This window comes from Choloepus didactylus, chromosome 3 (genome assembly GCF_015220235.1).
Source record: "Choloepus didactylus isolate mChoDid1 chromosome 3, mChoDid1.pri, whole genome shotgun sequence".
In the NCBI taxonomy this organism is placed as follows: domain Eukaryota; kingdom Metazoa; phylum Chordata; class Mammalia; order Pilosa; family Megalonychidae; genus Choloepus; species Choloepus didactylus.
This window is the reverse complement of record NC_051309.1, coordinates 205,847,319-205,859,414: the sequence shown is the minus strand read 5'-3', so window position 1 is coordinate 205,859,414 and position 12,096 is coordinate 205,847,319. Positions and strand designations below refer to the sequence as shown.

At 34.6% G+C, this 12,096-nt stretch overlaps 1 protein-coding gene across 14 annotated transcripts in view; it reads left to right on the top strand.

Moving 5' to 3' along the window:
* The window catches only part of PCM1 (pericentriolar material 1), a 126,443-nt gene that overhangs the window by 20,905 nt on the left and 93,442 nt on the right, over positions 1-12,096 (top strand). For all 14 annotated transcript variants that reach the window (XM_037831208.1, XM_037831209.1, XM_037831210.1 and 11 more), the window contains 7 exons: positions 765-942; positions 3,822-3,931; positions 6,367-6,583; positions 8,514-8,715; positions 9,674-9,847; positions 10,381-10,532; positions 10,653-10,885. In XM_037831208.1, coding sequence (XP_037687136.1) covers positions 765-942; positions 3,822-3,931; positions 6,367-6,583; positions 8,514-8,715; positions 9,674-9,847; positions 10,381-10,532; positions 10,653-10,885 — 1,266 coding nt within the window. The remainder of the gene's footprint in view (positions 1-764; positions 943-3,821; positions 3,932-6,366; positions 6,584-8,513; positions 8,716-9,673; positions 9,848-10,380; positions 10,533-10,652; positions 10,886-12,096) is intronic.

The window sequence follows — 12,096 nt, the reverse complement described above, 5'->3', positions numbered from 1 at the left end:
AAATTCTTGTAAGTGGTACTTATTTACTCTGTTCTAGTTTTGGACAAGGTGGTAACTTCTAGCTTTAGTATTTACTTCTGTTTTATATTCTCAGACTCAACTGCATGGGCATATTTTAGGAGAAAAAAACAATGGCATTCTTGATAGAAAATATAAAATTTTCTACTTTATTATGTGTTTGTATGATGAGATGCAATTAAATTAAACCTGTTCACATATAATTATAAAAAAAAAAATCAAAAATTTCTGTCCTTGGTTAGAAATAATAATACACCTGAAGGGGGTTTGTTTCTCTCCTCTCTTCCCCCCAACCCCCCCACCCCCACTCCCCCAGCCCCACTCCCCCATCACTTCTAGGAGTGAGGCAGGACGTTTCTTGGTCAGGTCTTTGTTAAAAAGACTTTCAGGTCATTAATTTGGCATAATTGGCTCCCACTTTTCTGTAGGGTCTGGATTCCTCTCTGCTTTTGTGTATGGGGGTGGTGGGGGGCTTTTGCCCTCTTGGACCTCTTACCTTTCTTTTGCTATATCTTTTTCTTTCCTTTTGTGAATTCTTCTTCACTCTGAGCCATTGCTTAGGATCTTATCTAACATGACAGGCTATTAATGTGTCATTCTATTCTTATTCTTTTTTCAAGTCTATTAAAATTGTGCCCAGGGTTGTATCTGATTTATTAACTGTTTATATACTTTGCCATTGGTAGTTGAAATAGGACCATGGATTTTAATAGTCAGCTATAAATATTGTTGATCTTACTTTCCAGGCCAGGGATCCTCAGCAGGAGCCTATGGAAGAGATAGAAAATTTGAAGAAACAACATGATTTATTAAAAAGGATGTTGCAGCAGCAGGAGCAACTGAGAGCTTTGCAAGGACGACAAGCTGCTCTTCTAGCTCTGCAGCATAAAGCAGAGGAAGCTATTGCTGTGATGGATGATTCTGGTATGCCACAATCTTAGACTCTTGTTTTTATAAGCCAGGCTTAATAAATAATGGTATAGCAAGATAGACAGGCTGGCTATTAGAAAATCAGCTGTTGACTGTTGTTTAGTGAGGCTTACCCTGTGCTCTGCTTTTCTTTGGCTATAAAGAAAAGGTACCATGCAAACAGCTCACTCACTTTTTTATCAGAGAGTATCCTTAAGAGGTAAAAGGGACAAATTATAGTTCTATTTTGTACCTCTGACTGAAAGTATTCTTAATCCTTTTATTCCCATCTTTTATACTTTATTGAGCTAGGATTGCTATACTTTCTTGCCTCCTAAGGAAGGGTTAAACCTAAAGCGAGGCAGTGAATGAATTTATAGAATACCTTTAGCTTCTAAGGTTAGTATCGGCTAATTCCATTTAGGTCTCTAGTTGCATATGTTAACTCCTTTGAACTATGTTTATCCTATACAGTTCTGCTGACATGCAGAAACATTCTTTTTCTTCCTCTCCTTTCCCTCAGCCATGTATCATTTAGGTGAAAATGTTATTGAATTCTTTAGTATTGAGTCTAGTTTTATATCGTTTGTCTCATCACCTCATACCTAGGTGTTTGATTTCTCATTAAGTGGAAAACAGTATTGATACTTATTAAAATGCAATTAAGTGAGGTTTTAAACTAGTAGTTTATCCCTACCACACCAGTCTAATAATTTATCTCCTTTCGGGCACTCCATTTTTCATTTTTTGTTACCAACTTTAGGTCCCCACTGAGGCTGCCCAGTTGTCCACACCTGGCCTACTGGCCCAGCCCACTAATCACTGTTATACCTAATATAATTCTGCATTTTCATAAGGGACTTTATGACTTTTAAATAATTTGTTCTCTTGTAATAATTATGTAGTTGTATATAGTATATGTAGTAATAGTTACACAGATTTTCATTTTCATTTTTCTCTTGTAAAATCCAAAGTATTAGTTTTTACTTTTGTATTTAGGAAATAGATATTAAAAGACTTCAACACAGCAAAAAAGGTAGAAAAACCAAAGTGTCTGTCAACAAATGAATGGATAAGCAAAACATGGTACATACACACAATGGAATATTGTTTGGCCTAAGAAAGACTGAAGTTAAGAGGCATGCTGCAACATGGAAAAATCTTGAAAACATGCTCAGTGAAATAAGCAAAGCACATAAGCCTAGATACTGAATGATACCAATTTTAAGAGGTCACTAGAAATAGGAAATTTGCAGAGACGACAAGCAGATTAGAGGTTACACCGGGCAATGGGGGAAGGAGCAGAGTGTAAAAATAAAATAAATAAAAGATGAAGGACCTAAAATATCTCTGTATAAGAAAAGTTGGTAAAAAACCAGCTTTGATAACATTGATTTGGTAACAAACCCAAGATAGATTTTTAAAAAAGAAAAAAAAATTACATGATGATTAGTATTAGTTTGGTTAATAACTAACCTTTTGGATATTTTTCAAGTTTGTAGTATCAGATTTGAAAACTTTCCTTTGATAGTTATGTTGATTTCAAATATTTACATTTATATCATCTTACTTGATCATCAGAGAAATGTAGGTTAGTAGCCAGAGCTTTTATTCTTATTCCTGGTTTTATCGAGAAGGAACTCTAACACGGAATTTGTGACTTGCCTAGGCTTATATGGAATTTTAATGTAGTAGAATGAGATCTCTTGAATTCTAGGCAAGGGGTCTTCTTTCTGTTTTGATTATGAACTTTTTTTTTTTAAGTAAACAGGTAATCTCTTTTTTTAAAAAAGTTTAATATAAGGCAGGGGGAACAGGAGTAGAATGAGTAGTTTGAATTTGAATTTGTTTTAAATACTATTTCAGAAAGAATTTTAGCTATGTATTTTTTTTTGTTTTTTAAATTCAGTTTTATTGAGATATATTCACATATCATACAGTCATCTGTGGTGTACAATCAACTGTTCACAGTACCATCATATAGTTGTGCATTCATCACTCCAGTGTATTATTTGAACATTTTCCTTATACCAGAGAAAGCATGAATAAGAATAAACATAAAAGTAAAAAAGAATACTTTTCCGGTTTTGCTAATGCTGCCAGGATGCAAAACCCAGAAATGGATTGGCTTTATAAAGGGGGTTTATTTGGTTAAAAAGTTACAGACTTAAGGCCATAAAGTATCCAGAGTAAGTCATCAGCAATTGGGTACCTTCACTGGAGGATGACCAATGGTGTCCTGAAAACCTCTGTTAGCTGGGAAGGCACTTGGCTGGCATCTGCTCCGGAATTCTGGTTTCAAAATGGCTTTCTCCCAGAATGTTCCTCTCTAGGCTGCAACTGCTCTTCAGAATGTCACTCTCAGTTGCTCTTGGGCATTTGTCCTCTCTTAGCTTCTCTGTAGTAAAAATCTGCTTTCAACGGCTGTCTTCAAACTGTCTCTCATCTGTAGCTCCTCTCTCAACTCCTGTGCATTCTTCAAAGTGTCCCTCTTGGCTGTAGCAAGGTCGCTTGTTCTGTCTGAGCTTATATGGTGCTCCTGGAAACTAGTCGAGGTGCATGCAGACTGGGCGGGGCCACGCCTCCATGGAAGTTATCTAATCAGAGTTATCACCATAGTTGGGTGGGGCACATCTCCATGGAAACAGTCTAATCCAAACATTCCAACTTAATCAACACTAATATGTCTGCCCACACAAGATTACATCAAAGATAATGGCAATTTGGGGGACATAATACATTCAAACTGACACAGCCAGTTTCAAATTACATTAGGTGGGATTTTTTTTTTTTTTTTTAATTTTCATTTTCAAAATTTATTTTTATCTTCTCAAACTGAAAAGGTGTTCAATTTATTTATTTATTTTAATCAGTAGTTGTTAATTTCTTTCTAGTTGTAACAGAAACTGCAGGTAGCCTATCTGGAATCAGTATAACATCTGAACTAAACGAAGAATTGAATGATTTGATACAGCGTTTTCATAATCAGCTTCGTGATTCTCAGGTAACTTGATATTGTTAGTATAATTGAGTTTAAGTTTACATTGATTAGAACAGTGGTTCTCACATTTTAGTGAGTGTAAATATCACTTGGCAAGGTTATTTTAAAAAATGCAGATTGCTTCATCCAACAGGACTCCCTACCTCCAAAATAATCACATGTAGGTTTGGGGTGGACTTCTCCCCATGTGATTTGTGCTGGTGGTCTAAGGACTATATATACTTTGAGAAATGCTGAATTAGAGAACTCTTCTTTGAATGAATTGATGAGCATAATTTTCCATTTGTATGTCATTAGATGACACATTCTTTTTTCCTCAAAGAATTGTTACTGGTCACAATCCTTAAGATTTAATTTAGTAAACTATTACATAGATTTAAAGCTAGCAGTTTTTTTAATTCAGTTTTACTGAGATATATTCATGTAACATGCAGTCATACAAAGTATACATTCACTTGTTTACAGTACCATTACGTAGTTGTGTGTTCATCACCAAAATTAATTTTTGAACATTTTCATTGCCACACACACAAAAATAATAGTAAAAATTAAAGTGAAAAAGAACAATTAAAGTAAAAAAGAACAGTGGGTGCCTTTTTTTTTTTTTTTGCCTCCATTTTTCTGCTCATCTATCCATACACTGGACAAAGGGGAGTTTGGTCCATAGGCTTTCCCACTCACATTGTCACCCCTCATAAGCTGCATTTTTATACAATTATCTTCAAGGTTCAAGGTTTCTGGGTTGTAGTTTGATAGTTTCAGGTATTTGCTGCTAGCTATTCCAATTCATTAGAACCTAAAAAGGGTTGTCTGTTGTGTGTAAGAGTGCCCACCAGAGTGACCTCTCGGCTCGTTTTGGAATCTCTCTGCTACTAAAGCTTATTTTATTTCCTTTCACATCCCCCTTTTGGTCAAGAAGATGTTCTCCATCCCACGATGCTGGGTCTAGATTCCTCCCCGGGAGTCATATTCCACGTTGCTGGGGAGATTTACTCCCTTGGGTGTCAGATCCCATGTGGGGGGAGGGCAGTGATTTCACCTGCCAAGTTGGCTTAGCTAGAGAGAGAGGGCCACATCTGAGCAACAAAGAGGCATTTGGGAGGAGGCTCTTAGGCACAGTTATAGGCAGGCCTAGCCTCTCCTTTGCAAAAGCTAACAATTTTAAGAAGGCTCTTAAGTTTAATTTGAGGGTTAACAAGTGTTAAAATTTTGATGACCTTTGTAAATAATGATAGAAAGTTCCAGTCTATGGGCCATGGGGAAGAAAGGATGAATTAATACTTCTCTACTGAAAAGGATTATGATTGAAGATGCAGTTCTTCTTGTCTTCTTGCTGACCAAGTGAAAGTAAAAGAATGGTGTGACCACTTTGAAGAGTTATTTAGTATTATTTAGTAAAGGGGAGGAAGCATTTTTCTGTGGCCCAGCAGTCCCACCTTAGAGAAACTATCACATGTTCACAGGAAACATATATAAGAATGTTTATGATGGTATTGTGTTCATAGCAAAAAACCAGAAATGACCTAAATGTCCATGAATTGGGAGAATGGATTAATAAATTATGATATGTAATAGAATGAAATTCTGTACAGTATTTACAATAAATAAACTGGAGTTAATGAATGAAAAATGCAAGTTAAAGAAGAATAACACCTTATGTTTAAAAACATGTAAAGCATGTATATTTTTTATGGATACATACAAATGTGCTATAGAATAAAAACGTGATGACAATAGTAAATATCTGATTCCAGACTGGGATTACTTGGAGAAGGGTACACATAGAGCTTTAGCTAAATCTGTGATGTTTTATTTCTCTTAAAAAAAAAAAAAAGAATTGATAGAAATGCGGCAAAGTGTAAAAATCTGAGCTCGATGCTGTCTGTACGCTTTGATTCCTTCCCTAAGCCTTAATGGATTCTTGAAATGTTTCATATTTAATTCTTCCCCAAGGCCCATAATTAGAAGCACATACACACACACACACACACACACACACACACACACACATACACACACACACAAAGCAAAGCAAAGCAAAAGAGGAACATAGTTAAAGTGGTAGGAAAAATTGATGGGTTAAGAAGTTCAAGTATATGGTGATGGTTCTAAAAGGATGACAAGAGAGAGAGAATGAGGCTTTTGCAGGTTTATTCTAGATAATTTGGCTTTATTAGCACTTAATTTAGATCTAGATAATAAGGCTGAGACCATTGTGTGGTTGTGTGGGTGTATAAAACCGTCTGTATGTTATAGTGGCAAATCAGGAAACAGTATTTACGTTGGTAATAGGAAAGACATATAGTTACCCATCAGCGTAACCTAGGCAAATATTTATCTCGTTATTTATGAAGGATATTTAAGCATTTTTAATGTGAAAATGCAACCTTTAATTACCTTAGTCTTAGTTTTTCTTCTTTTTTTTTCCCCCACTTAAGTCTCCAGCTGTTCCAGACAATAGAAGACAGGCAGAAAGTCTCTCATTAACTAGGGAGATTTCCCAGAGCAGGAATCCATCAGTTTCAGAGCATTTACCTGATGAGAAAGTCCAGCTTTTTAGCAAAATGAAAGTGCTACAGGAAAAGAAACAAAAAATGGACAAATTGCTTGGGGAACTTCATACCCTTCGAGATCAGCATCTAAACAATTCTTCATGTAAGTAAATCTGGCCCAGCAGTGTAGGTATTGTATTTTCTTGTTTCCTCAAGAAAATAAATTTTGTGGTAGATAAGACTTGCATGTGAAAGGTTTAAATAACAAGAGCATTTATGATAAAAACCAAGTAGGTGGTAGATCTGTTCTGTAAGTCAGAAAAGGTAAAGAGTATGGTAGACTGAATAAAGTTGGGCCTTGAAAAATAGGTTGGATTTTACTAAGGGAGAAGTAGAAGAGCCCATACCTATTTTGATACTCGGACATAATAATATTGCATTGTTTATCATAGTTAATATTTTTCCCTTAAGGAAAAACTAATTCATATTAGTACTTTGGGTTAAAAACCCTGAAACTATGAAACATAGATTTAGAGTAGATATACCAAAAAAAGTCAAATAAGAAACTTTTGTATTCTGCATGTGCTTTACTGCAGAAAGTCGACAACTTAGGACCACTGGACTTACATGTAATATATAAGTAGTCATCTCTTACAGCTTTAACTCTAGGAACTGTGCTTTCTGCTCCATAAATTATTTGCTTTAATTTAGATCTAGTTACTAGTCTTCACTTGATATACTCATCTTCTCAAGCTTGATCCCTGCCTCTTAACCAAAACAGTAAAAGAGACTCTACATTGGAAATTGAGTTCAGAAAGGGGAACTCCAACTGGTCACCCTTCTTCAGCTTTCCAGTCCCTATCTGAGAAAGAAAAAGGCAAACACATCTCTGGGGTCCCTGTTCCTTAATCTTCACCCACCTCTGATTTCTCTCACTCCCAAAAGAACATTATTGTTCTTGCCTTGAAATGTTCCTTTCTTTTCTTTAACTTCTGCAGATTCCTCCTCCTCCTCCGAAGTATAATCTAATCCCAATTCCCTATGCCTCTCACAAACAGATGAATAAAACTAAGAAAAACATAAAACATACTCAAGGTCTAATAGTGGTCAGTTTTATACACAAAAAGAAAGAAATGACCCTACAAGGTTATTTTATTTCCCGCTGGGAGACTGAGAGCAGCATTCATAGGTAGGATGGTCAAGGAACAGATGAAGATAATAATTGAGACAAGCTGTAACGGTTGTGGCATTAGAAGTGAGCAACAAATAATGATGGTCTCTGAAAAGAGATAAAAGACAGTAGTTTTGAAGCAGTAGGGGGTAGAGAAGTGCAAAGAATCTCAATCTCCATTAATTGCCCTTGAAGGCATAAAAAAACCCTTTGCCTGTTTTATGTGGATAGAAAAGTAATTAAAATTTAATTCAAAGATTTTGCACTAAAATTTCCACACATCCTAACTAGGAAATTTAATTTAGCCATCATCTAATTAGAAAATTCTATTGCTGAGTAACATACTTGGTATGGCTGTACCACAGGCACTTTAACATTTTTTACTTTGTCTCCTGGAACAAGAGAAGTCCCATCTTAGAGACCAGATGTAATTTTTCTGACCTTGTAGATTTGGAAACTCATAAAGAATGAATTAGCTAGGGGAACCCTGGAAAGAGTTCCTGATGGTGTACTAATGTACATCAGACACAGTTACCATGTTTAACTTAATCTAGAACCAAGTTTATCAGAGTACTCCTCTAGTTACTTTTCCAAGGTAGACTATCTTAGCACTTGTCAAGATGGAAATTCTTTCCTTTTTTCTTTACGTGCTGTTCTAATCCAGGACCTGGAATGTAAAAGTGATGAAATCTCTGGAAGAAGAAAGTAAAAATGTCTTCTGTTTGCCTTTTGGCATGTTTGGTTGTGGGGCAAGTTAACAAAGTGAGCCTGGGGGTTTTATATCCTTAAATTTCTAAAATTTTAAATCTGCGTATTTTAAGATGTTAAAGATTTTTGTTTTTCTCCATCCAAAACAAGAAAAGTTGCTCAACGCCATGTTCATTTGTTTATGATAATCGTTTTTTTTTTTTTCTTTTTTTAGTTGCACCTTCTTCAGCCTCTCCACAAAGGAGTGTGGATCAGAAAAGTACAACTTCAGCTCCCTCTGCTCCTGTAGGCTCAGTAGCAGTTGTCAGTGGAGAATCCAATACCCTCACATCATCTGTCCCTTACCCGCCTGCTTCCCTAGTCTCTCAGAATGAGAATGAAAATGAAGGCCATCTAAATACAACTGAAAAACTCCAGTAAAACATTTTTACAAACATTTTTTACATATATTAGAATTGGATAATGGGGATAAATATTTCTTAGATTATGTTGAAAATTCTGGAAAAACAATTTGATATGATGTGTTCTTAAGTAATAGGGTAGAAGAGGTGTATGTGTGTTATATGTGTATTCTTTGAATAGTTTAAGAGAAATGTGACATTGTAACATAGGTAATTTCTGTGAGCTAACCTTACTTTATTCTGATTTTTCAAGTAAAGGATCAGAAATTGCTAAGACTATATTTAAAATGTTTCTGTATTTAAATAGTTTAGAGCCGAGACTCGAGAGTTAAGCAGCCCTGAAATTTTGTAACACAGGGCTGTGTGACCTTGGAAATGACTTATCTTCAGTTAGATGTCTTCCTCATCTGCAAAGTAGGGATAATAATGTCCCTGTTCATAAAGGTGTTTTAAGTATTAAAAAGCACTTGGTATAGTTCCTGGTGTTTAGTAGAAAACTCAGCAAATCTTACCTGTTAAATTTGGTAAATGTAAGTTTTATAGATCTCTATATATTGAAGACAAATCGGGAACCTTCTGTAAATGCTCATATCTGATTTGCCAAAGAGTTGGTATTTATTTAAAGAGTTGGTATTTAAATTCCATATTTAATACTTCACACTTTTGATACTTAAGAAATTAGGAATATTTTTGACATTGAGTTTTATGCTTTTTAACATTTATATCTACTTAAAATAAATATTTAAATTGAAATTTGTTTTCTTAAGGGTTTGTCCTCAACATATAATATGTGAAAATAACATAGTGAGATTTTAAGTAAGCCACACTTGAAATTAAACTCATTACTTTACAGTCACACCCCATAGGTATTTGACCAGGTCTAAATTTTGTTTGTGTTGGCTGCTATTATATGAAAATAATTCATACTTTATTTTACTAAAATGGGTATAAATATTTATTTTTTGTTTATCAGGAAGTTAAGTGAAGTTCGAAAGAGATTGAATGAACTAAGAGAATTAGTTCATTATTATGAACAAACATCAGATATGATGACAGATGCCGTAAATGAAAACACAAAAGATGAAGAAACTGAAGAGTCAGAATGTGATTCTGAGCATGAAAATTCTGAACCTGTTACTAACATTCGGTAAGAACTTTCTTTAAGTTTAATTTTCTAGCCTAATACTTTCAATGTGGAAAAAAAAAATACCTCAACAGAGTGTTCACTATTTGCCATTATAGAGCTTTTCCCCTGTAAGTTTCCTCTTTGGGTCAGTGTAATCATACTTGTCCTGTGAAAAAAGGTCCTAATGTTGTGGTATATTCTCTGAACAGGTATGGAAGTACTGAGTACAGTTTTTCAATGAATTTGTTGTTCGATCAAATGCAGGTAAATCATAAGTAAAGTATCTAAAAGATCATAAGAAGTAAAGGATCTAAAAGAGACCCTTTCCTGCCTCTTTTAGACATAATTTTAACTTTTTCAGATGTTTTTCTTCTAAAATTTTGAAATAGCACATATGAAGAAGTTATGAAAAGCAGAAACTCATTTAGAGTTTGAATTTAAGTGGGGAAAAAGCCAGTGATGGTTCTTTGTTGGAATTATTTTCTCAGCAATTCTAAAACTTATTTTTTTTTTTTTTTACCTTAACTAAACTCAGTCCGTTTTCTTTCTTTTAGAAATCCACAAGTAGCTGCCACCTGGAATGAAGTAAATAGTAATACCAATGCACAGTGTGTTTCTAATAGAGATGGGAGGTCAGTTAATTCTAATTGTGAAATTAACAACAGATCTGCTGCCAACATAAGGGCTCTAAACATGCCTTCCCTAGGTATGATTGACTATATTTATGGATAATTTTGCCATATTATTCTCAGGAAGTGGATTGTCTATCCTTAGTGCTCTTAAGTTTATTAAAAATTATTAATGTCAGTGATACGTGTTTCAACAGATTGTCGATTTAATAGAGAAGGAGAACAGAGGGTTCATGTTGCACAAAGTGAAGATGACGAAGAGGAGGAAGAAACAGAAGAGGAAGGAGTTAGTGGTGCTTCATTATCTAGTCATACGAGTAGTCTGGTTGATGAGGCTCCAGAAGACACTGAATTTGAACAGAAGATCAATAGACTTATGGTGGCAAAACAGAAACTTAGACAGTTACAAGATCTTGTTGCTATGGTACAGGTAAATATAGCTTGTGTTTTTAAAAAGTATTTGTCAAATAGTAAAGTTTTACTTGCGAAGTCAAATTTGTGTATGTATTTGATAATATTCTTTGTGTAATTAGACTAGTAAACATTTATTGACTTCCTTCTGTATGCCAGGTTTTAAATGTTCAGCATGTTATAGGCTTTATATTAGGGCTTGGTAAACTTTTTTTTATTAAAGACCAGTTAATAAATATTTTAGGCAGCCCATACTGTCTCTGTCACAATATTCAGTGTGAAAGCAGCCATAGACAATACATAAACAAATGAGCATGGTTGTGTCCCAATAGAACTTTATTTACAAAAATATGTGGTGTGCCAGATTTGACCCACAAGCTATAGTTTGCTGACAACCCCTGCCTTACATCATGTAGAACTCATAGCATCTCAATGAGGTAAAGGTATTAAACAGATAGAAGAGCTGTTAACTAAATTGCCCAAATTTATACAGCTGTCAGAACCAGAATTCAGAGTGCCTAATACCGGAGCCTGAGGTCTTAAACCAGTTTGATGTAAAAGAAAAACCAATTTGTCTTATTCAGTATGGTCAAATAAGTAAAGTCGGAGCTATCAATCATAGATTTTAAATAAAAAACAGTCTATACATATGAACAGATAATTATATAATTGTTAACATTTCTGTATTGACTGATACGGTCCAAAGAGTGTTTAAGCAACAGAAGTGATTTAATTTTTGCAAATTCAGTTCTTTTCATCCTCTTCATCTGTGTTATGTCCCTCATCTTTTCCCAGATATTTTATTATGGAAATAAGATCTTATAGAGAAGCTTTATTAAAACTAAACACATTTATAAGATATAGAAAAACAATTTTCATTGTGGATGAAAAAAACTTATTCTGTTCACAACAACTTTTGAAGTGCTGCTTTTGAAGTAAAGGATGAATGTGCTCTCATGGTTTAGGAAAAAAAATGTCAACGTTAATAGTTAACCCCCTTTTCGTCTCCATACATAATCCATTTTCCACAGAAGTTAAAAATTCTATTTTGCCAGACCTTTTTCTGTGCATTTGCATACATCAGTATGCTCTTACAAAGACTACAGAAGTTTTTATTTTTCTTTCACTTTTATAAATTGTATAATACGTATAGTACTATTTTACAGCTTGCTTTTTTCCCCCACTCCAAATGTCTTGGGGAACTTTTCATATAAGTTTATATAGTTCTAT